At 37.5% G+C, this 27,440-nt stretch overlaps 1 protein-coding gene across 5 annotated transcripts in view; it reads right to left on the bottom strand.

The window, feature by feature from the left end:
• The window catches only part of LOC124794828 (signal transducer and activator of transcription 5B), a 139,310-nt gene that overhangs the window by 97,571 nt on the left and 14,299 nt on the right, over nt 1-27,440 (bottom strand). For all 5 annotated transcript variants that reach the window (XM_047258493.1, XM_047258492.1, XM_047258491.1 and 2 more), the window contains 2 exons: nt 15,744-15,902; nt 11,665-11,779 (listed from right to left, as the gene is read on the bottom strand). In XM_047258493.1, coding sequence (XP_047114449.1) covers nt 11,665-11,779; nt 15,744-15,902 — 274 coding nt within the window. The remainder of the gene's footprint in view (nt 1-11,664; nt 11,780-15,743; nt 15,903-27,440) is intronic.

Here is a 27,440-nt window from a genome sequence, read left to right on the forward strand (position 1 = left end):
ATACCAGTAAACAAAAACAAAGGAAAACTTTGGAGAAAAGAGAAGCAGTTGTATGACCACTAACAGTTAAAGTGGCAAGCCAGTGTCAAGCAAAGGAGGGAAGTATAAAATAGGGAATGAATGTACCAAATGGCTACACAAAGGGAAGCAGCTGAAGACAACATTATGGAAAAGAAAGTTCATGCATAAGAGAGGGGAAGGATGTGATACCGCAATAAGAATGTAATGCAGCCGTGGAGGACCTAAGCAAGACAAGGCGGCAGATATGGTTGACTTTCCCTCACAATTATTAACAATTTTGGAAGAACCAACCATTAAAAACTTATTACAAAAGGTACACGAGATATATGAGACAGGTGAAATATCAAAGTTCAAGAAGAAAGTAATACATCCGATCTCCAGAAGGCACATGCTGAAAGTTTTGAATATTACCAAATCATCAGTTTAATAAGTCATGGTTGCAAAATATTGATAGGAATTATTTACATCAGAATGCAAAAACTGGTAGAGGACAACCTCTAAGAAGATTAGTTTCGTATCATACCATACCATATTTCAGAATTAACAAAATGATAAGCAGAGTTCATCATGAAGCTGAAAAATTAAGCTACCAGATGCACATGAACTGATTTTTTTTAATGAAAAGTTTCTTTAAATTCATTTGAGAAAGATTGCAGATCAGCCAGCTTGAGCACATTACCATTCATTCAGACTGTCAAGCGAACCTGCGGCCTTCCATGCTAAATCTTATACCACAGGAGAAATTGGTCATGTGAGGTAGCCATCTCCCCTCCCTATAAGCCAGAAGTCAAGCGCACCACCTACCAAACTAGGCAAATCTAACTCCATATGAGATGGGCTTAAAAGAAGAAACATCTGCCGGCAGGCATTGGAGTTTGACTGCAGCAGGATCGTGGGGTATCAAGACTGCAGTTTATTGTTGTGCGATATTGCTGCTTGTATTGGTCAGAATTCCACGGCTTTCATGCAAATGTGGAATTGTTTGAATTTGGAAGGCCATAGTCAATACCATGCAGGATTTAGTCCAGAAACGGGCTCATCTGCAGTAAGGTAAGTATCCACTTGAACAGTGAGACAGCTGTAACACCACAGTTTTCCTGTGGTCATTGTTGTGGAACCAGACAGTTGCACAGGCAGTGGAATGTCCAACAACAACAGTGGACACAGAAGCAGTACTGCGACACATTCCCAAGTAAATCTCTGTTCTATGACATCAAGATGGGTGTATCTGTAATGCAGGGTCTGAGGAGAACAAACATTGCCAGACTGCATTTGTCATCTTCATATGGGACTGGTGCTTAGCTGGGTGGTATGGGGTGCCACCATACACACAATACAATCCTCTCCAGTTCACATAGTCTGTCCTTTGTTATCAAGCTGTCTTGACTTACCTCGACACAGAGGGTGTTCGATTGTTGCCTAGCCATCACTTTCTCCAGAAGTCTCACATGCTGGAAACAACTGGTCAAGGGGTTACCAAGAGTGGCATGCCATCACTCACCACCCACTACGATTGATGAACTCTGACAAAAAAATCTACTCACCAATCAGCGGCAGAATACACTCATAGAAGATAATGATTCTTCAGGTAGAAGGTTTGAAGGGAAAGAAAGTGGGTGAAGGAAAAGGTCTGGAAAAGTCTAGGAAAAGAGCTAGAGTACAGAACCATAGGTCAGGGAGGACTTACCGGATGGGATCAGAAGGAAAGAGCACACTCTGCAAGATGACAGTCATGACCTCAGCGCCTGTTTCACCAGATTCAACATCTGGATTCTGTCCCCAGACACCAGTTTCTCAGAACTCCGCAGGTGTGAACTAGCACAACAACATTTCCTTGGTTCTTGCCCCCCACCTGGCCATAATTTACATTATGTTTCTTCCGTCTCAGCATTTCTTCACAGTAAATTATCCTTTCTTCACTCCGTTTTCGTTTTCTAGGTCTTTCATTTTCTTACCTATCAACTTTTTGCCATCTCTGTCACACCTCAGTTACGTACAATGCACTTAGCTTCTTACTCTTATTAACTCATACATGATGTTTTACCAGTAATCTCTACCTTTCATATTACCCTGTCTTTCACTTTTAAGCTCACAGGTTTTCAAATCTTGTCTGGTGCAGTGCCCTACAATCAATCTTTCCTACTCATCCCATCCGATAAGTCTCCCCTGATCTGCGGTTCTGGGTGGCTTTTTCGAACTTAACCCTTTTCCTAGCCCTCTCCAGATGTTTTCCTTTGCCCCTCTTCCTTCCCCTTCAACCCTTCTGCCTGTGGCTCTGAAAGTCTGCCTAATTATAACCTCATTTTATGCCTGTGTTCTGCCACCACTTGGTGAGTAGATTTTTTTATCTATACAATTACATTATATATCTAAAAACAAAGATGATGTGACTTACCAAAAGAAAGCGCTGGCAGGTCGATAGACACACAAACAAACACAAACATACACACAAAATTCTAGCTTTCGCAACCAACAGTTGCTTCGTGAGGAAAGAGGGAAGGAGAGGGAAAGACGAAAGGATGTAGGTTTTAAGGGAGAGGGTAAGGAGTCATTCCAATCCCGGGAGTGGAAAGACTTACCTTAGGGGGGAAAAAAGGACGGGTATACACTCGCGCGCACACACACACACATATCCATCCACACATATGCAGAGACAAGCAGACATATTCAAAGGCAAAGAGTTTGGGCAGAGATGTCAGTCGAGGCGGAAGTGCAGAGGCAAAGATGTTGTTGAATGACAGGTGAGGTATGAGTGGCGGCAACTTGAAATTAGCGGAGGTTGAGGCCTGGCGGATAACGAGAAGAGAGGATATACTGAAGGGCAAGTTCCCATCTCCGGAGTTCTGACAGGTTGGTGTTAGTGGGAAGTATCCAGATAACCCGGACGGTGTAACACTGTGCCAAGATGTGCTGGCAATGCATCAAGGCATGTTTAGCCACAGGGTGATCCTCATTACCAACAAACACTGTCTGCCTGTGTCCATTCATGCGAATGGCCAGTTTGTTGCTGGTCATTCCCACACAGAATGCGTCACAGTGTAGGCAGGTCAGTTGGTAAATCACGTGGGTGCTTTCACACGTGGCTCTGCCTTTGATCGTGTACACCTTCTGGGTTACAGGACTGGAGTAGGTGGTGGTGGCAGGTTGCATGGGACAGGTTTTACACCGGGGGCGGTTACAAGGGTAGGAGCCAGAGGGTAGGGAAGGTGGTTTAGGGATTTCATAGGTATGAACTAAGAGGTTACGAAGGTTAGGTGGACGACGGAGAGACACTCTTGGTGGAGTGGGGAGGATTTCATGAAGGATGGATCTCATTTCAGGGCAGGATTTGAGGAAGTCTCCTCCATTCAGAGTCTGATCCAGTCCCGGAAAGTATCCTGTCACAAGTGGGGCACTTTTGTGGTTCTTCTGTGGGAGGTTCTGGGTTTGAGGGGATGAGGAAGTGGCTCTGGTTATTTGCTTCTGTACCAGGTCGGGAGGGTAGTTGCGGGATGTGAAAGCTGTTATCAGGTTGTTGGTGTAATGGTTCAGGGATTCCGGACTGGAGCAGATTTGTTTGCCACGAAGACCTAGGCTGTAGGGAAGGGACCGTTTGATTACATTATATCATTTAAGTTTAGTTGAACCTGATGCCCAGCTGGTTTAGAAACACTGTTGCTGCCAGCACAAGCAGATCGGTGCACTAAATTTCATGTCCTATACATGCCCAAATCACCTACCATTGTAATCAGGCCTCCTTCCTACTATACTGTGTATACACAATAAGTAAAATGTTGTTTTTGCTGTCCTTCCTGGTGTTACAATTTTAACTGCCAGCAACTTATAAACGTTTGTACTGAAAATGGCTAAAGGATCTAATTTCTGTATCTCAATTACATATAACCCTGCTTTTATGTTCCCAGAATTAACATTTTGCTACCATCTATGACATTTTGTATCATTCCTGTCAAATTTTCTACGTCCACAATGATAATTTGCACCCGACTTTGTGATAACATGTTTATAATTTTCCCACGGTTTATGCATTAACAAAAAGTGTTTGTGGAGAAAAAATGATGCTGGCATGATGTTGGCCGTCCATTAGTGTTTACAAATATTACGTGTTTAAGTTTCTTGACACCAGGGCACACTACTTGGCGGGTTTGAACCGGTAAATGTGTAAAAGTTGGAACAATTCTTGCCGTATCTCCTGCCGCTGCCAAGCTCTACTTGGCGTGATGGCTGATAGGAGTAACTAGGTTCATTCAAATAAAGATATTATGGCCAATCACAACCATTTCCAGACAGTCCCTAATGTGCAAACAGTTTCATGATTGTTGTGACCACGTGACATCTTCGACAAAGAATCAATTTAATGATATGATTATGTCTGCTCGTGTCTGTGTATGTGCGGATGGATGTGTGTGTGTGTGTGTGCGCGCGCGCGCGCGCGCGAGTGTATACCTGTCCCTTTTTCCCCCCAAGGTAAGTCTTTCCGCTCCCGGGATTGGAATGACTCCTTACCCTCTCCCTTAAAACCCACATCCTTTCATCTTTCCCTCTCCTTCCCTCTTTCCTGACGAAGGAACCGTTGGTTGCGAAAGCTAGAATTTTGTGTGTTTGTTTGTGTGTCTGTCGACCTGCCAGCACTTTCATTTGGTTTATTTATTTATTTATTTATTTATTGTTCCGTGGGACCACATTAAGGAGAAGTCTCCATGGTCATGGAACGAGTCAATACATGAAATTATAACACGATTGTAGAAACAGATAAAATGAAATATAAGAAACATATTCAGGCGACAAGTCGTTAGTTTAAATAAAGAAAATCAAGAATATAACACTGGAATTTGCTTAATTTTTTAGCTCTTCCAGGAGCTCCTCGACAGAATAGAAGGAGTGAGCCATGAGGAAACTCTTCAGTTTAGACTTAAAAGAGTTTGGGCTACTGCTAAGATTTTTGAGTTCTTGTGGTAGCTTATTGAAAATGAATGCAGCAGAATACTGTACTCCTTTCTGCACAAGAGTCAAGGAAGTGCATTCCACATGCAGATTTGATTTCTGCCTAGTATTAACTGAGTGAAAGCTGCTAACTCTTGGGAATAAGCTAATATTGCTAACAACAAACGACATTAAAGAAAATACATACTGTGAGGGCAATGTCAAAATTCCCAGACTATTGAATAGGGGTCGACAAGAGGTTTTCGAACTTACACCATACATAGCTTGAACAGCCCGTTTTTGGGCCAAAAATACCCTTTTTGAATCAGAAGAATTACCCCAAAAAATAATACCATATGACATAAGCGTATGGAAATATGCGAAGTATACTACTTTTTGTGTTGAAATGTCACTTATTTCAGATACTGTTCTAATGGTAAATAAAGCGGCATTTAGTTTCTGAACAAGATCCTGAACATGGGCTTTCCACAACAGCTTACTATCTATCCGTACACCTAGGAACTTGAACTGTTCTGTCTCGCTTATAACATGCCCATTCTGTCTGATTAAAATGTCAGTTCTTGTTTAATTGTGAGTTAGAAACTGCAAAAACTGAGTCTTACTGTGATTTAGCATCAAATTATTTTCCACAAGCCACGAACTTATATCATTAACTACATTATTTGATAATGTTTCAATATTACACACAAGATCCTTCACTACCAAGGTGGTGTCATCAGCAAACAGAAATATTTTTGAATCACCTGTAATACTAGAAGGCATATCATTTATATAAATACGAAACAGCAGTGGCCCCAGCACCGACCCTTGGGGGAACTGAACATCATTACCACTCTCAATATTGCGGAGGATTACCTTCTGCTTTCTGTTCTTAAAGAAGGAGGCGAACCAATTGTAAGCTACTCCCCTTACTCTATAATGTTCCAACTTCTGCAGTAATATTTTGTGGTCAACACAGTCAAAAGCCTTCGTTAAATCAAAGAAAACACCTAACGTTCGCAACCTTTTATTTAATCCGTCCAAAACCTCACAGAGAAAAGAGACTATAGCATTTTCAGTTGTTAAGCCATTTCTAAAACCAAACTGTACATTTGACAGCAAATTATGTGAATTTAAATGCTGCAGTAACCTTGTATATACAACCCTCTCAATAACTTTAGCAAACACCGATGGCATAGAAATAGGTCTATAATTGTCAACATTATCCCTGTCTCCCTTTTTATAAAGTGGCTTCACTACCGAGTACTTTAATCGGTCAGGAAACCGACCACTCCTAAAGGAAAAGTTACAGATATGGCTAAGTTCTGAGCTAACATACGTGGAACAATACTTCAGTATTCTGCTAGATACCCCGTCATATCCATGAGAGTTCTTGGTCTTTAGTGATTTAATTATTAACTCAATCTCCCTCTTGTCAGTATCATGGAGGAGCATTTCAGGTAACAGTCTCTGAACACTTTTTTCTAAGAGCGCTATATGATTCCCTGTTGGGACTAGGTTTCTATTTAGTTCACCTGCTATATTCAGAAAGTGATTATTAAGTACTGTACATATATGCGACTTATCAGTAACACGAACATCCCCACTACGCACTGATTCTATATTCTCGACCCGTCTCTGCACACCAGCCACTTCCTTTACGACTGACCATATGGTTTTAATTTTATCCTGAGGCTTTATTCTATCTGCATACCACATACTTTTTGCCTTCCTAATAACTTTTTTAAGCACCTTACAATACTGTTTGTAATGGGCTGCTGCATTTAGATTTTGACTGTTTCTAACGTTTTGATATAACTGCCACTTTGTTCTACAAGATATTCTTATCCCTTTAGTCAGCCATCTTTGTTTTTAGATAAAGAATCAATTTAGCGTGTTTTGGCATTTGGCCACTTGTAGTGCTAGTTGACACCATCATTCACTTTGCGTTGTTCAAATGTTTTTAGTTTAAACACAGCACCGGCTACATATTTTTTTCATGCCGAGAAAAACATATTTTGAGAATTTATTCTCTATGTAAAGTGCATTATTTATGTATGTATTTTTTGTGTTGTTACACAAACAAACAATGCGAGTGATTGGTTATGTGTGTGGTTTTATACATAACTGAGGAGGCACAACACCTGATAACCTCAAAAGGACAACTACAGTGCAAGAGACACAGAATAACACATATTTAAACACCACACAAAAAGCTTATGCACATATATGCACTTGACAACAAGAAAAACTTCTCGAAAAGCGTTGTGCTAAGCATGAAAAAATATTTAATTAGTGCAGTATTGCATAAACTATATAATGAGTGACAGCTGCAGGCTTTCAAAACCATTGATGATGATGTATGAAATTGAGTCAAATGTTCTTACTTCTCACACAGTTATCAGTTCCAGTTACATCAATGGTTTTATTAGATAATAAATCTTTGTTAGATAATACACAAGTCCCTGACAAGTCTTTTGATGCATGTTATGTACATATATCATACATAAAGTGCGAAAATGCAAGAGGGTATCCTATACGTAAGTTTTTCAACTTAAAATGTTATTTCCCCACATATCACATTTACCCACATTTTACACCATTTTTCTGAAGTCCCTTGAAAAGTGTACAAGCAGGGTCTCACTGTACATGACAAATATGAAAACAAATCACAGCACATAGTTAGTATACCATCTTTCAGTTTATATGCAGAGAAGAGGATTGTACTTTATCACCTAAAATATATTTTAGTTCATCAAATATAGTGATAATACATTTCCACTTGATGGCTAGGTGACAGAATTTTGCAATTTCTCATATCACTTAGGAGGGGTGGACTTTTGGCCAATTTCATTCCATTATTAAAAATACACTGTGGAATTGGATTCTGTCGAAACTTCAATAGACATAGCAACTTATTTTCCACGGACTTTTTATTCCTTTTTTTGTCCTTCAGAAAAACGTCATCAGTGACGAGTTTTGAGTAATACATAATCTCTCTTGTTGCCATTTTAACATTTGCTTCTTTTGCCAATCACAGCAGAGTTTACAAAAATTCATTTTACTAACATTCTAATCACTACAGAATTCTAAAACAGAGTATTATTAAACTTGCAATAGAGGACATAGCAGGTAAAAAGTTTATGAAAAAGTCCATTCTTGGTATGAAAATGAACATGTATTTTCTTCACCTATATTGTTGTAAAACACAGAAATTCTTGTTTCGCCAGTTATCAATGCGCTTTAAAAATTACATTACTTCACATATGATCTACGTTCAAATTCATAGTGACCCCTGTTTTTCACTGCAAACTTTTAGAATTTCTTACAGGCTGCCATAGGTAGCCTTCAGGGTATCATACAAGGAAAATAGCACTAGAACCATCAAGGAAAACATGTAAAGCTCCTTGCAGGAAAGCCAACTAGCAGACAATGGAGCCTGCCAGGAAGCCACCACACAGGCCATTAAGGTCACAATGAATCTTACTCCTCATGAGACGAGCTTTACACTGGGCCTAACGTCGTCTTCCCACAAACGATGCATGTTCGTATGTGATTTCAAAATACAAAACTTGTTGTGTAATCTTTCCTTCTATACATAATGCAGGTGGTGATAGACTCTCCAGTTTTAAAGGAGTGTACTGAAATGCTTTATTGTTTGCATATCCAAGCATGTAATAAGCTTCACGTCAATTTGGCTTTTGTTACATGTCCCTTTCATGTTGCTGTGATTTCAATGTCAAGCATTGTATTTGTAGATTTAGAATAAGTTGTCTTTGAAATTCTAAAGGTATAAAGAATAAAATAAGGGGAGCAAAAAGCTACAGTTTGTACAGAAACTAGACTGCAGTCATAAGAGATTACGAACATAGAAGAAGAAAGATTAGAGTTTAACATCCTATTGACAGCATGATCATTAGTGGTGGCATAGAAGCTCGGATCACAAGTGGATGAAGAAGAAAATTGGCTTTAACCTGTTCAAAGGAACCATTTTGGCATTTGCCTGTAGAATTTAAGTAAATCATGGAAAAACTAAATCTGGACGAGTAGACGGGGATCTGAAACACATCCTCCCAAATGTTAGTCCATTGAAGGACATAAAAGGGAGGCAGTAGTTAAATACGTGTTGTAGACTACTTTATTCAACCAGTACACTGAGTAAACAGTAAAGCAAATGAAAGAGACACTTGGAAAGGAAATTAAAGTTCAGGGAGAAGAAAGAAAAACTTTGAGGTTTGCTGGTAACATTGTAAATCTGTCATAGACGGCCATGGACTTGGAAGATCAGTCCAACAACGGAATGAATAGTGTCTTGAAAAACTGTCATAAGATTAGCATCAGCAACAATAAAACAAAGTAGTAGTCCAAGTAAGTTAGGTGACACTCAGAGAATTAATTTGGAAATATGTCACTGAAAGTTACAGAAGAGCTTCATTATTTAGAGTAAGATAAGATATGGTGGCAAAAGTAAAGAAAATATCAAATGCAGACTAGCAATCATGAGAAAAATCTTTTCTGAAAGAGAGAAATATGTTAAGCTATAACATATATTTAAATGTCAGGAAGTCTTTTCAGAAAGTATTTGTCAGGAGTGCAGCCTTTTATGGAAGTTAAATGTGAATGATAAACAGTAAATTCAATAAGACAATAGTAGCTTTTGAAATGAACCAATACATAAGATTGCTGATGATTAAATGGATAGATTAGGTAAACGATGGAGAGGTACAGAATTGAATGGGGAGAAAATACATTTACGACACAACTTGACTAAAAGTAGGGTTAGGTTGATGGACATTCCCTGTGGCATCATGGAATAGTTAATTTAGTAATGGAGAAAACTGGGGAGGGGGGGGGGGGGGGGAGGGGGCTTGAGTGAAGGAGGGAGGGATTCTAGGAGGAGACCAAGGCTTGACTACAGTAAGCAGGTCAAGTGCATGAGTCTTGGAGTAGTTGTGCAGAGATGCAGAGACGCGCACAAATATACTAGCATCAAGTGCTGTACCAAATCTGTCTTCTGCATACGGAATAAAAATTTAAATTACTGAGAAAATTCCAAAGTGGAAATGTAACAGCTAACTGACAGGATATCTATTACATAAAGTGATAAAGTGTAGTATCATATTTATATATGTATAATTAGAACACAAACGTTACTGTCAAGAAGAGGTCCCAAGCGGCGCAAAACAACTTTTTGAAACTATTTATATGGTTATGTAAATGAAGATCCCAGGTGTCACACATTGCAGCCATTCACGCTGGTGAGACTTCATTTGTGAGTAGCTCATGAAAAATATTTCAGAATTTTGTGTAATACTCAATAGCATTAAAAAATTTGCATTATATATTCCAGTTGTGTGCTATAATGGATAGGATAACAGCTTCACTTGCAGGTTGTGACTTCAAATGTCATCAGGTATACTTTTTTTTTTAATCTTTATCAAAATTACTTCAATTATTATTTTATTCAATTAATTGGTTTGAATGTAATTTTTATTTCTATTCTTTTGTCACATCAGTTCAATCACCATTTGAGCTTTTTCATTTGTTTAATTTTTTCTATCTATCTTTTATTCCAAACAGAATTTTTGTGAATATGAATTTAATTATATTTATCTATTATAATATTCATGTATTTGAAAATTCAGATCTTTTAGTTAAAAAACAAAAGATGAAATAATCTATTTGTATTTGTGCAATGGTGGTAAGAAATGTATTTTTGTTACCCATATATATATATATTTTTTTTTATTTTTTTGCAAGATAATCATCATACATATATGTAAAATATGACCAAATATCTACTGAATTATGGACAAAAAACCACAGGTGAAAAGTTAAACAAAAGACAGGTTATAAGTAACACAAAATTCAAGCAAAATGAGAAATAGATATAATAAACACATTAATATGGACTAAAAAAACAAAGTGACAAAACAAAAGAAATTAAATCAAAATTAATACATAAAATCAATTAAAAACACATGGACAAAAATTTCATGTCCAGAAAGAATTATACAAAGAAAAATGAGAGCAAATTAAGTTGATATTATGATTAAAATTGTGTGACAAAGGAATGGAATTAAAAAATTGCGTTTAAATCAATTATTTGAATAAAAATGATGGAGTAGTTTTGATAAAGATTTAAAAATTAAAAAAAATGTGCACCTGATGAGTTTCGACCCCAGAACCTCCTGCATGCAAAGTATCCTATTCATTACACCAAGCTATCAGAATAAAAAATTAAACCTTTTCCACGCAACACTACTGAGTGTCACACGAAGTTTCTATACATTTTTTTTCTCAGTTATTCACAAATTAGGGCTCACAAGGGTGAATGGCTGCAGTGATTGATACCTGGGATCTTCACCTGTGTCACCGTATAGATAGTTGCAAAAAGTCGATCGCACTGCTGAGGATCTCTCCTTGTGAGCTACTATATAAATTACAATGCAATACGGCATTGAGAATCTTCACACAGAACTTCAACTAAGACTACTGATAAAATATTTTGATGTGAAACAGAAAGACTATTCTGAAAACTATTCTTAAGAATTAGGTATGAATTACTGAAACTGCTTAAAAGCCAACTGACAGTGTTACAGCCACCACAAATGAGATTTTTTGGTCTGTTTGTAGAAATATAATAAGCAAAGGTGCAAGAAACGATCCACTGTTACAAAGCAACAAACACACACATTCATGCATATGCGGTGCTAGTCATACCTGAGGTGGGGTCATATGGACATTCAGCTTCCCTCCAACAAGGAGCCTTACTGTAGAAGTAAAACGTGTGTTTGTCTTCATAACTTGTGGTGGTTGTTTCTCTATTATGAATGTGCTGAAAAATAAAATATCTTTTTGAAAAGAAGGTAAATAAGAACTATATGTCTGTCAATTATATTATAATGTAGACATTAATAATTGTGCCAATCAGAGAAGCTAAATGTTACAATGACATCTTCTTACTCATTTGGTATGCGCACCTCTACATTTTTAGGAGTTACAAACACAGTCTTTATTCAATGCTCACACTTCTCCCACTGTAACACATTTTCAATCTAACAATATGAATCTGCCTTCGACATTATATACACATTTATTAAGCGCTCCTGCATACAAGGACAATCCCAGTACTTTCTAATTTGTTATTTAATTTGTGTTCTCATACGGAAATACATTGAAATAAGTACTCTGTGTATGGTCTAACCTGGGGGCCTTCTCAATACATTTCCAAATGGTTGGTTGAAAATAAACTTGTCCAAAGCACCTTTCCAACACGAACTACATCAGCCCCACATACAAATTAATCCACAATGCATAACAGACAGTGTGCACCTTCTGGTTAGGTTCCTTTGTTGGCTTTATCAACAACCTTAATCCTTAAAGGATATAGACAGCAAACATGCTACACCATCATGTGAATTACAAACATGCTTTCTGGCATCAGCATCAGTAATCAAGACCTCCACAACAGAATCTCCTTGTTTGCTGACAATTCAGTAATAATGCACAAATGTAGTGTCTCACTGTCTCTTCTTCAGCACTTTCTCCAGTTAGTCCTGAATCAGTTTTTCCACCAACTTTTTTCTCCATTCAGATATAAACTGTGTATCACCAACAGCTAATAGTGCAATCAGATTTAAGGGTGTTACTATAACACCTCATTAATTGTATGCAGTGATTTCAAGTAAAAAAGGAACATTCCAGGTAAAAAGGTAAAAGAGGTAACATTTATGTGCAGATTGCGGTTATGACACTAATCACGCAAACTTCGCAGCACACGGGGACCAGGGTGGGGGGTGGGGGGTGGGGGGGAGGGGGAGAAAATAATTAAATGAGAAAATTATGTAGATAAGTAATTTGCAGGTAGAAAACAATGAAGTGACAGGTGACTTAATGATAGATGCAGTTTGGAAGTTTTGTTCCAGTTAATGCACAAAGTAAGAGATGAGGAGAAAATACAGTACAAAACTAAGAATTACCGTTGTTCAAAGAGATTATTTTTATTATTCAGGTACTTGAATTAACATTAAAGTACCAGAGTTTGAACAAACAAAGTAATGTAACAATTTTATGTAAGGGGCTCTTTCATTGGTAAAGTAAGTGAAATTTCAGCTTATAGGTACACCATGTCTAGATTATTTAGCCTCTTTTTTTTCTAATAGAGAAGGCAGCATTGAAATGTGAAAAGCAAATGCTACTTTACATTCTCTTTAATACCGTTATTCATCGGAAAATGGAAATTTGACATAAATGATAAGGTGACAAATAATATGAAACTGGTGGTTTTTAATAACATAAATGGGTTTTAACAAAAGTCATAAAATTTAGCATGTTTCACTTGTATATGTAAAAATGTCAAAAATCTGAGGGCAGTACTTCTTGAAATTTTATCCTCCATATAACTGCCTACATCATAGACTAACACCACATGAAAATACTCTAGAAATGTCTAATCAACAATGTTCTATGGCAAAGCAATACAACATGAAGTAGATTTCCATGTGGCAAGCACTATTCCAACACAGCATCTAATAACTATCACTTTTCCAGAAAGCTCACATGCAGAGGAGATTTTTAAGAGACTGGCCTACGAAGCAGTGATTAGGTCAAGTGGCAGACAGACGAAAATGTGTTCATCATCAAATGCCATATGTACACTCTAAGACAAATAAAATGACTCACCACAAAGAAATTATCCGAACAAGGTGGAAACTGGTAGATGTGATGTACATATACAGACAAACAAATTATTACTATTTCAGAAAAAATTGGATGAGATATTCAAGAGAAAGAGCTTCACAAATTGTCCAAATCACTAATACACTGGTCTATGCCTGGCCCTTATGCAATCAATTATTTGACTCAGCACTGACTGACAGAGTTGTAGGATGTCCTTCTGAAGGATATTGTGCCAAATTCTGTCCAAATGGTGCATTAGATAATCAAAATCCTGAGCTGGTTGCAGGGCTCTGCCCATAATTCTACAAATATTCTCAACTATTGAAAGATCTAGCGGCCTCGCTGGCGAAGATGGGGTTGGGTACGCACGGAGCCACGAATTAGAAACTCTTGTTGTATGTAAGTGGGCATTATCTTGCTGAAATGCAAGCCCGGGATGGTTTGCCATGGAAGGTAACAAAGTGGAGCATACAATATCACTGACATACTGCTGTGTTGTGAAGGTGCTGTGGATGGTAACCAAAGTGGTCCTGCTATGGAAAGAAATGGCACAACGGACCATTACTCCTGGTTGTTGGGCCACATCGCAGGCACCAATCAGGCATTCCACCACTGTCCAGGGCATCTCCAGACATGTCTTTGCTGGTCATCTGGGCTCAATTTGAAGTGGGATTCATCACTGAAGACAATTCTATTCCAGCCAGTGAGATTTCACACCGAAGAAGTGTCTGGAGACATCTCAGACACTAATACTTCTATTTCCTTTATACTAATGACAATGTTCATTCAAGGACAATGATATAAGAAGTAAAGGTTAAAATGGACAGAAGTGATAATTAAGATAAGAAACATCACAATTATACATGAAATGTATCCACAATTACGAATATGGACCACCATCAGCTGCATAATGGAATAATGGCAATGAAAATTTCTGCCGGATTGGGACTTGAATCCATGTTTACTGCTTATCGCGAGAAGTCGTCTAATTATTAGGTTACCCAAGTGCGCCTCACGGCCAGACCCAAATTTCTATATGCTATCAACCATGCGTCTACAACCTGCACTCATACATCCATTATGTATACTCCCGTACAGGGGAGATATTTCAACTGAAAATTGCTTGCCTGGTATCGTTGGATAAATACGATACTGGCATACCTGGGCTGTTCAGAAGAATGATATGTTCCTTCAGACATGAAGCATTACATCATGCTTTGGAAATCACAGGCACTGCAATATCATGTTCACAATTACTTCATATTTGTAATGAAATAAAGTCTGAAGAAAGTTCACATAAGTCTGCATACTGCAGTAAGCTACTAGATTCAAACACACATTTCACATTAAAAGTTTAAGTTTTTTTGGAATCTTCATGCAGAAACTCATCTTAATTACATTAACAGTAAAGCAGATAGCATTCCAAAACTATAGACTGTCAATACACGTAGACAGACAATGTCTCTCACTGACAGTCCATTCACAACTTCTCTCACGGCAAAATCAAACAACACTGCCTTCCCACTATCCACTGTTGCTGGCCAAAGACAAATTTTATGCATTCTTCCATTAGCTACAAAATGTTTCACACACTATTACTGCAAAGTCACGAATGATAGTGCAGTTGTTAGCCAGGCAATCAAAAGAAAAAACCAATTAAAAGATTAATTAGAAGTGTACGTTAAATACAAAATGTGAAGATGTAGGAACCAGTGGAAATCTTATGGAACATTGTTTTTCCATGCAGTCATATAGCGAACAACAACTGAAGCACTACAAAAAATAAGTGAAAGCATGAATAACACACAAATAACAATGTGTGATTAAAGTGACTTAAAAACAAAGAGTAATAAACGATAGATTGTAAAATATCCACAGGTTGCTTCATTTGGCTTCCAACTGCAAGTAACCATTTACATTATCAAAGTGCCTCCGTGTTCAGAATGCCCTACCTCCACACTTACATAACTTACAGAACTGCCATAATTCCTCTTTCTCTTAAAGTTGAAAACAATTATTGGGCACATAAGCATATAATTATTAAACAAAGTCTTTAGTCTCAACTTCAATAGCATGGTATGTAAGCAATGTTGGATAATGACTGTACCAGCATATTTTACCTTGTGACTAAAGATGATAAAAGCTGTGTGATGACTGTGTTCAGATGAAGCAGTCTCTCAGAAACCACGGGTGGATCGAAGTCAAACTTCTGCTTTAACCTGTCGGCTTCTTTTATTTGTTGCCTATTCATCCAAATAATTTCAGCAAGACTTTCACACCTAGAATTAAGATTAATACAACATTTAACAACAAAATTTATCTGCAGCTATTGTGGCGTCTTTACTGCAAAACAAAAATAATTTTGCTGACACGACTTTCATTCAGCACTAGTAGGGCTGAATGTTTACAAGTTATTGCTTTTGTATCAAAAAGTGACATAATAAGACCATAGCCGTGTGGAAATACAGGGAAATTCTTACGGAAAATAAAAACTCCAACCAGCCACTCTTATTTATCTTACTATCATATTCATTAAAGAATAATTATATATAAAAACAAAGATGAGGTGACATACCGAACGAAAGCGCTGGCAGGTCGATAGACACACAAACAAACACAAACATACACACAAAATTCAAGCTTTCGCAACAAACTGTTGCCTCATCAGGAAAGAGGGAAGGAGAGGGGAAGACGAAAGGAAGTGGGTTTTAAGGGAGAGGGTAAGGAGTCATTCCAATCCCGGGAGCGGAAAGACTTACCTTAGGGGGAAAAAAAGGACAGGTATACACTCGCACACACTCACATATCCATCCACACATACAGACACAAGCAGACATATTTGGTGCGAGTGTATACCTGTCCTTTTTTCCCCCCTAAGGTAAGTCTTTCCGCTCCCGGGATTGGAATGACTCCTTACCCTCTCCCTTAAAACCCACTTCCTTTCGTCTTCCCCTCTCCTTCCCTCTTTCCTGATGAGGCAACAGTTTGTTGCGAAAGCTTGAATTTTGTGTGTATGTTTGTGTTTGTTTTGTGTGTCTATCGACCTGCCAGCGCTTTCGTTCGCTAAGTCACCTCATCTTTGTTTTTATATATAATTTTTCCCACGTGGAATGTTTCCTTCTATTATACTGATATCATTAAAGAATAAAAAACATGAGCCACTTGACACAACATAAGACATTGAGATTTCAAAAAACAACTACGTTTCTTCCATTCATTACAGCGAAACTGTATAATACTAATATCCCAATAGTAGAACCAGGAATGCTGCACAGAAACACAGGCTTTTCTACATGCTAAGCACAAAATTATTTACTTGAGATACCAGTTAGATTGTTTTAGCTCTTTGTTAGAGTTGTTAAAAATAAAAATGAGGTAAACTGCATTTTCTGTACAATGTGGACAGATCAGATCACCTCACCAGGTCCAAAAGATTTGCAAAATTTTCATTCTTGTTTATCTCACATCAACCACTCAAAGTCTCAACTACACAGAGAACCGTTATCTTTACTCCTTTCATTATTTGTATTTCACCCAACATTCCACATTAACATTTACATAAAATGATACTTTTTTCTAATATTGCTCCTTTCTGTGTGGCAATATCACACCTACTTTCATAATAGCTGCCAACAGGCATCATTTGATTGGTACCATGTAAATGACATAAGATGAATGTGAACAAATATCAGAAGATCACAATGTTGGTTCAAAGCAGGTGATATCAGTAGTTTTTAATAAATACAACAATTAAAAGTTGCTGTTTCCTGTTTTTACTTATTGCAAGAACTCAGTTGTACAACACTTAATGTACTCTATTATCCTTTAGTTCCCTACTCTACTTAACATTTAACGATATGGAAAGAGTGATAAAAATAAGTTTTAACTTACATTCCAAAAAATTTGACGCATATTACAAATATGGATAAATGTTATCTGATAAACTTCAAAATTGTTACACGAATATTAAGAAGACAGTATTGATGATAAGCAGGTAAATAACAACTGAAAAAGCGGCTTTCCTGCCTATTTTACTATGATTAAATTTAATACATGCAAAAAGAAGTAGTATATAGAAATGTATTGATAGTTTCTTATTATTACAGTGCACTCAATTGGTTTCTAATAGCTGCACCTTTATGTTAATGTATAGCTTGACTCCTTCGATATCCATGAAAGTTCTTCACGTTGGGATCTACAGAAAATCATAAAAACAAGTAATTTGGTCCATGCAGACTGACTTTTGGGACTAAGTCTCTTTCAAACAAAAATATCTTCTTCCTAAAGAAAGTTTCCATCTACCTTTATATAGTGGCTGACAAATAAAATGAAATCTCATAATTTCAAAAATGTGATTCAGCCCTTCTCACATACCAGTGCAGCTGCTGCTGTCTCTTATCTTTTTCTATCCTGAGTAACATGACAAAGCCACTGCAAATCTATGTTTTGGAAACAAATTCTTGGACAACTAACTTTATTATGGACAACTAACTTTATTATGTATGTTCTATCAAACATAAAATCTATCATGCTTGCCTGACGGAAAATGAGAACCCTCATGATTGTACTGTTCTATCCAGCCACTGGAACAAATTTAACTTACAAACACTTCTTCCTTTACAAAGTGTGTCCAGAGTAATGTAATAACATCTATAAAATTTTTTCACTTGCGATATTCAGAATGTTGAAATTCTTCACAATAGTTTCCTTTGGCATCTACAAGTCTTCCCACAGACTCGGCCATTGACTGCATGCATCACTGATGGTGTCACCACGAACCTCATTTAGATTCTGGCACATCAGTTTGGACTATTTTGATAATCCCAAGCCTGAACCTTTCAGAACCATCTTACATCTTGGGTAGAAAAAAAAATAAAAAAATAAAAAAGATCACCAAAATCAGATCAGGCCTTTAGGAGAACTGAGGCAGTGTATTGAAACTATTATCTTGGCCAGAAACTCCCAGAAGCATACAGAGATTCGGCAGGGAGGATTGTCATGGTTGCAACTGCCAGGTATTCATGATCTCCTTTTGTCTTGACAATCCTCCTCATTAATCTCTCTAATATTTACGTAGTAGACAGCATCGACTGTCTTCCCTTGCGATACAAATTCTTGGTCAACCACACAAATGACACTGAAAAAGGCAATCAGCATGGCTTTCACTTTCGGTTTGCCTATTCTTGCCTTCTTGAGGTGTGGGAACTTAGAGATGTGCATTTGGAACTTTGATGCTTCATCTCTCCAATGTACTCAAACAGCTGTGTTATGTCATCAGTAATGATACTGCCTAATAAATGAGGTTCATTTTCCACACATTCCAAAAGTTCATTCATAATCTCCACCTGGTTGTTTATCAACAGTTTGGGGGCTATCTTGACCCACACTTTCCAATGTTCCAAGTTGTTGTTAAGTATGTTAGCCACAGTAGTTTTTGAAGTAGCGAGAGTCTTTGCTATCATATGCACACTCATTCGACAGTCATTGTTCAAACGATAAAGAGCAACTAACACATTTTCATCATTTTCGTTGGGCAATGGCTGTCAAAAGTATGATTCGTAACTCACCTCTCCCAGCCTTCCAGGAACGACTCCCACCAACATGAAACTTGAGAATACAACACAACAGAATACCAGTAAATTTGCCGAATTATCTAGTAGGTGTCAGCAGGACTTGGTGAGTTTAGTGCCATCAACCAAGAGTTGACTTTGCTGCATGCTCTGACACATGTACTACCAGGAGGTTCGGTGTAAACAGCAACCCCTGAGCTCCTGGAGCAGACTGAACTAGGTACTGATGGAAAGGAGAGAGATTGCTTCCCCCTCACCCACTTAATTCCATTGCTCTGAATACAATGAGTCTAACAAGAGCGATTTAAAAAAATAATTTTATTATTTTCTTGACATAATTTGTATTTTGCTGCACTCCCATAATGGGGGAGAGCCTTCTAGCTATTCCAAATCTTAAGGTAGGACTATGTCAATCTGCCTTATTTATCTATGAAAGTCTTTGCTTCAAATCTATATGAGACATGCAGGCATCATTTTGGTCTGTTGTCTACCCCCCCCCCCCCCAAAAAACACACACACACACACACACACACACACACACACACACACACCATCTCTTGTGTACAACCATAGCTCTGGACAAACCCTCAAATTCTACTTCAGCAACAGCTGGGTATTAGGTCCAAGTCTTTTTGGTGGAATGAGTTAAGTTACACTTAAAACAAAACAAAGCAGCCGTTTGAAACTCTATTAATAATTAACTACCATTAAACTGCGGCAAACCGTTATGCAAATTAAGTATACTGTCTGAAGGACATATGGTGATCATCTTGTAACTTTTTTATTAAGTATTTCAACATCAGGTCACACAAATGATGATATTACCTGTTGTTTCTAATTACCAAGTCCTCAGATGATTTGAATATGTTACACAGTAACTCATCAACTGAAAAATATATTTTAAAATATTATTGGCTCCAGCTGCCAGACCGTGGTTGCGCGCGCAAGTGTGTGTGTGTGTGTGTGTGTGTGTGTGTGTGTGTGTGTGTGTGTGTCTGCGTGCGGGCGCACGCATTATCTATTTTGGACAAATGCCTTGTTGGTCAAAAGCTAAATTTTGTGACAGTCTTTTTGTTGCGCCTTTCTGTGACCCAGCATCTCTGCTACATGGTGAGCAGCAACTATCCTTTTCATTGCATTGTTATTTTGAAAAAAAAATAAAAAATAAAAATAAATAAATAAATTAGTAAGTACAAATAAAAGTTGATACTTTCTCGGTTACACCAACAGATAATGTTTATTTCCAACTGATATCTCCATAGCCACACTGATATTTATCACGAAAAATTTACATGCACAATACAGGAACAGAGGCCTGTTTAGAAGGAATATTAATCATTTGTCATTAAGCCATAAGGAATCTTTAATCCTTAAATTTAGATAATCAGACAATTGTGATTCCCAATATTCTTCTTTTTGTCTAACCGAGGCTCATTCAAGAACTACATAGCAGAATGTAGTATTTCATGATAAGTCCTTTATAATGTCGTGTGACTAGGGTCTCCCATCGGGTAGACCGTTCGCCAGGTGCAAGTCTTTCGATTTGATGCCACTTTGGCTACTTGCGCGTCGATGGAGATGAAATGATGATGATTAAGACAACACAACACCCAGTCCCTGAGCGGAGAAAATCTGCGACCCAGCCGGGAACTGAACCCCAGCCCTTAGGATTGACATTCTGTCGCGCTGATCACTCAGCTACCGGGGGCGGACAGTCCTTTATAATAATATTATATATAGGGCACCGTCGGGAAACTTTAACCTCTTTATAAAAAATATGGACACACTGCTGTCCCATTTCACAGTAAAAAACATGCTGTCCCCTCTCACAGTAAAATACAAGGAAACAGTGGTTGATGGTGATTTTAATACTGATTCACTGAAAAGGTCTGTCAGTAAACTATTACAGTGAAACCCATATTTTACATTTTCAAGTGGTCCATATATAAAAAACTCAAAACTGAGGAAAATATAGAATCAAGGATTCAATAGAACCCGATCGAGGAAAATGTTAAAACTACCCAAAACATGAGCAAAAACATATGTAATTGGCATATATGATTAAAAATAGCATTCCTCTCCAATACTTTGTATAAAATCTGTCCAAGTGAAGGATATTAAATGTACAATACAATGTTTATACAATAATGTGTGGTAATGAATTTTATCAGTTCTTAAAAAATCTCAGATGTGTAACAGCAAGTAAGAACTCACCAAAAAAAACTGAAATTGGTATACAGGTACAAGGTAATCGAGCTGTTTTCCGACATGCTACAACCACAAATTATACGTTCAAAACACACACCCTTTGTGCCCACCCAGGAAAAAGCAAAAATTATGAACATGTTGAATTAAACCAAAAACATCACAGCAGCTAAGTGATTAAACCTTATGCATAAACACAGACATCTGCTTAATGACATACTTTGTCACCATTGCCATTAATGTTCTATGCTTTTCTTAAGAGCTGCACTTCATATGCTCACCACCATTAGTGTTCTTTTACGCTTGATGAGAAAAACAGATGTGAAAATATGAGTTACCTTCCCCAACTGACATTACAACCTTATTAGAAGTCAGCTCGGTGAATTTATGTACACTGTATAAAATGTGAATTTGAAAGAAAGCTTGAGTACTACAGCTTTACTTCATGTCCACTACCACTGATGCCAATCTTTATGATCTACAGTGTGTAGTGTGTGCAGTGCAAAGTATACACGAGTAGTGTACGTAGTAGTTGCAACTGTATCGTGTCCCGATTTGAACATGAAAGTCTTTAAAATGAGCTATTGCGAAGCCCTTGTTCTACTTCCATGTGAAATCTGTCATAGTACATCATCTGTATGAAAAGTGTATTTTCACAGCATCACAAAATGCTTTCACCCCTGCCAGCACTACCATCACTACAGGGCCACTCCCCCTCTCCACGCATCCAGTAGGCGAGCTCATTTTGTGTGTGTTAGTGTAGTGTGCTGGCTACTGGGTCGCCAGCCAATAATAGTTCACTACCCGGCAATGGATGACGTTTCCTTGATTATGACCAGCATATTCTTCGAGACTCAGTGTTTGAATTTAAAAGGGTGAAGACTGATATTGTTGCTGAATACAGTACTTCGGAAATACACATAAAAAGATGAGATTGAGTCATATGTGGCACAAGAATATGTGGTGACTGGGCCCCTCCGTCACGTATTGGCTTGGTCTGTAACACTTTGTGTTGATTGACTTTTTTTCTCTGACTGTTGCAATTTAGCAGTAGTTATATCATAATTACACGGTCAAGCTAAATATTCTAAGTCGTGTCAGCAACACTGATTGTGAATTACAACAGCATTTCCTCTCTTGCATCTCCGCTCTCCACAATGACCTAAAATATTTCCTTAACTCTGTCTCTACCTATGATGCGAACCATCTGTCTTATGTCACTTATGACCTGTTCAGTCACATCAAATGTCAATAGGAAGAAAGTTGCATGAAGTCAAGAGCCATGTTGAGTAAGAACTTAGAATCAAGGTAAACCTTCCTAGGAAAAAATGTAAAATCGGGGAATTTTTAGCATTGATCTTATGGGTTTATCACAGGAGCTACAAATTTATTGTGTAGAATTGCGAAAAACATAAAATCGGAGACTGTAAAATCGAAGTTCCACTGTATTGCAATCATAAACATTGTTCCTACTGTGAACTTTGCATCTCGGGTACGTAAATGCTCTGAGATGGCTATTGACAGTATCTTCATAGACAATTCTAGGGAAAAAGACATATCACAAAACATAGTAAACGGACAATCTGTTTATGCTGAAACTTGCCAGGATGAAAAAAAATCTGTAAAATCTAAGAACAGGAGGGTACTAAATCAGTCAAAAAGTGAGAATTTTAGGAGAGTGCTCAAAAACATGAACTGGATAGATGTTTACCAATACTTGACTCAAATGCATTCATTAATAAAGCTATGTCCTCTTTTGAAAATTGTTTTCCTCTACATATAAATCAAACAGAAGTCTAAAAATGAACCTTGGATTACACGAGGAATAAAGATATCATGTGGGACAAAAGAGACTCTATCTACTATCTAGGAAAAGCTCTGATGTTAGCACTGTAATGCATTACAAAGAATATTGCTAAATATTGAAGCAAGTAATGCAGAATTCTAAGCAGTTTTATTATGAGAAAAAGATAGTTACATCTCACAACAAAATAAAAACTGTATGGGATATAACGAAGACAGAGACAGGTAGGGCCAAAAAGGAAGAGGAACAAATAGCTCTAAAAATAAATGAGACATTGATAACAAGTACATATAGTGTTGCAAATCTCTTAAACAAGTACTTTGTTTCTGTTACTGACAGTTTGGGGTTAACAGGTTCAGTAAACAGTGCAATGGAGTATCTGAGACCAGTTTTTACAAATAATTTCAGTAAAATGGAAATGACACACGCATCTCCCAAAGAAGAGGCATCCATCATAAAATCCTTGAAATCAAAGTATTCTAGAGGAATGATAACATATAAACGAAGTTAATCAAGGAGTGCTCATGCAAGTTGAGATCTATCTTAAGTTATTTGTGTAAACAATCTCTTATCAGCGGAACATTTCCAGACTGGCTAAAATATGCTGAAGTTAAGCCTCATTACGAAAAAGGGTATAAAGAGACACTGTCAAACTATCGAACAGTTTCATTTTTGCTGGCTTTTTCAAAAGTATCGGAAAAGGGTGTGTTAAAGCCTCTACTTAAGATTCTGACTGCAAATAACATATTGTCCAAGTTCCTTAAGGTTTCCGATATACAGAAGGCTATTGACATGTAGAGTGAGAAAGTCCTTAATCCATTAGATAACAAATTAGAGGCTACTGGCTTTTTCTGTGGTCTGTCAAAAGCCTTTGAATGTGTGAATCACCGCAATCTCTTAAACAAATTAGAATATTATGGTGTCACCGGCAGTACTACGAAATGGTTCAAGTCTTACCTAACAAATAAGAAACAAAGTGGGTCACTGCAAAATATCTGTGGAGTAAGCAGTCAATCTTCATCTGATTGGGCTAATTACACGTGGCGTTCCTAAATGTTTCATCTTGGGTCCACTGCTTTTTCTTGTGTACATTAATGACCTCTTGTCTGTTACATAGCCACATGCAAAGTTTGTTTTGTTTGCAGATGATAGAAACATTGCAATAAGTAGCAAGTCAAGTACAGATTTACAAATGGCAGCTAATCAAATTTTCACTGACATTAATAAATGGTTTAAAGCTAATTCACTGTCATTAAACTTTGAAAAGACCCATTATATGCAATTCAAAACCTGCAAGAGATTTTCTTCCAGCATATATTATGAAGACACGCAAATTGAATCGGTTGACACTGTTTAATTTCTGGGATAACAACTCGATAACAAATTCAGCTGGGAAGGGCATACCACAGCATTGCTGAAGTGCAAGTAACTCGTCAAACTGACCAAAAGTTTTTAGCGCGCAAAAGTGTATAATAAGACTCATTTGTGGGGTAAATTCAAGAAAATCAGGTAGAAATCTGTTCAAGGAACTTTGTATCCTAACCACTGTTTCTCAGTATATTTATTCCTTAATGAAATTTGTTACCAGTAATGTGTGTCTTTCCAGACGATAGCTCAATATATGGTATCAATACTAGGAATAAGAACAATCTACATAAAGACCTACAATCACTTACTTGGGTCCAAAAAGGGGTCCAATATTCAAGAACACACATTTTCAATAAATTGCCAACAACCACTAAAAACGTGGTTTCAGATAAAGCATAGTTTAAACAGAGCTTGTAAGACTTTTTGATAGGCATCTCCTTCTATTCTATTGATGAGTATCTTAACAGGGACTGTTAGATCAGCTTAAATAAAAATGTCTGTTAGATTTCAGTTCTGACAGCATTTGGTCACAACAGTCAAGATTAGGTATTTTGTCTTTGACACATTATTATAAGTGCGTAACTATGTTTCATTCCAACAGGGTATTAATTCTGTAAATATTAGCAGTTCCATTTCACTGTAATGTATTCACATATTCTAACAATTTCCTGACAAATGATCATGGTAGTGAGTTATGTTTAGATATTTTATGTTTTCTTTTTTTAGATTTTCTGACTTGTTCCATACCCATGAGAGTCCTCATTTTTGGGTCTATGGAATTAAATCTGAATCTAATCAATCTAACCTGATCACCTTCATTTTGAATACCAGATGAGGCAGAAAATTGTAGGTGCAAACTATTTTGTGTATTGTATTGAGAAAATCATATTTGAACTGCAAGTGCTTTTTGTTATTAGCAACAAATACGATTGTTGAGTGAGTGTCCTCAGAAGTCAGCATAAGAATTTGAAGACCTAGGAAGAGCCTTGTGCAGTATGTACAGTTCTCTCTACTTCCACAGGAGAGGTTCCCAACCTTTCTGAATGCAGTCAGATATTAGTTGCCACACCCCCCCCCCCCCCCTTTCCTGCGTCGTCATGAGCATTAGCACCTAACTAAACTTTGGAATGAAAAAGAATTTTCTTTGAAGCCTTTTATTTTTAAAATGACAAAATTATTTTTAGTTTTAGTAGGCATTTTATTACACCACAAACTAATGAATCAATGAAACAGCTTACCTATTTTATAGAATGATGAAACAATTCTCAGCACATCACAAATGGTATCTACAATCATCCTCATTAAAGGAAGCTAACTACCCACACTAAGAATATGCATCTGTTGCAAAACATGCCCTCTCTGCCCCATTCCTCTGCTTAGTGACACTTGCTTCACCCAAACTCTGCACCCCCAGTTAAAATCAACCAAGTTAATATGCATGCACTATAGATACTGTTTGTAAATTAGTCGATTGCTGGACTCCTTACTTCTGAACTGATAGAAACTGCAAGACTTCAGGTTGCAAATGCTATGTGCCTGACCACTGCACTAACAATAACAACAACACTGTGCAGGCTGTACAACAATATACTAGTTATTATCTAGCTACTGTTGTCTGGCTTTGGCAGCCAGAGTCAGTAGTCTTGTGTGAAAGGATTGCACTTGTGTGTGTGTGTGTGTGTGTGTGTGTGTGTGTGTGTGTGTGTGTGTGTGTGTGTGTTTTCTGTCTAATTCAAAAGAAGGCTTTTTGGCCGAAAGCTTACTTGGATAGCAGTCTTCTGTTGCACCTATATGCAACTCAACATTTCCACTATATGATGAGTACTAATCTAACCGTTTCATAATATTGTCATTATTCCATCCTGGATTTTCATTGTTTAAATTTATTACACAGGGTTAGCCAGTGAAACGGGAAGAGTTAAATAAGTAGCTAATTCGTTAAGAAAATTTATTTTTTTAATTTAATGGTTATAAATATAAATTACAGAGGTAGCCATTTACTGTGAAAAAATTATTTTTTGAATATAACATCTGCCAAATGTCATCCATTGGAATCTGTGTACTTCTGCAGCCGGGCCTGGAAGTTTCCCACGACATTTTGCAGCATACTGACTGGTATTCCTTCAATTTCATCCCAAATTTGTTGTTTTAGGGCTGGGATAGTTCTCGGTGGATCATTCTGAAAAACTCTTGATTTTAAGTCACCTCAGAGAAAAAAGTCACAGGTTCTCAAATCTGGAGAGTGAGGGGGCCAAGGGAGATCCCCATTTTGGGAAATGACGCCACCTGGAAACAAAGTATTCACAGCATTCATGGCAACTCTTGCAGTGTGGCTTGTTGGAACATTGTTGATTCACTGGTTTGGTTTTGGGGTTTGATGGGGGGCTAAACATTGAGGTCATCAGTCCCCGTTCCTGACAGACATACTTGTAAAAGGCCTATACAGTAAAAGCATAACCTCTGCACCCAGAGGGAGAGAACACCAAGGGGTACAGAGCTAAAATGAACACCACAATAACACAAAATAGAGGACACTTAAAAGAAGCAGAGCAAATAGTTAACTAAGCAAATAGTTAACTAGAGTAAAACAGACTACAGTGGTTGATGGATCAGGTAAAAGGTCAACCACTCAACTACAAATGAAGAACCTCCAGCTGGAAAGTGTTAATAGAGGTACCAACACTACTTGTTACCATAAAAGACACTATTTTGGTATCCACGTCACAATTAAAAGTCACTGGAGTGGGTGTAGCCTGAGAAATCATGAAAAAGTGCCCACACTAGAGTGAATGATAAAACCCAGCTGCACAGATAAAACGTAAAACTGAGTCAGCTATAGAGGCATCGTCACCTAGAATTGAAGGAAGTGC

This window comes from Schistocerca piceifrons, chromosome 4, assembly GCF_021461385.2.
Source record: "Schistocerca piceifrons isolate TAMUIC-IGC-003096 chromosome 4, iqSchPice1.1, whole genome shotgun sequence".
Lineage (NCBI taxonomy): Eukaryota > Metazoa > Arthropoda > Insecta > Orthoptera > Acrididae > Schistocerca > Schistocerca piceifrons.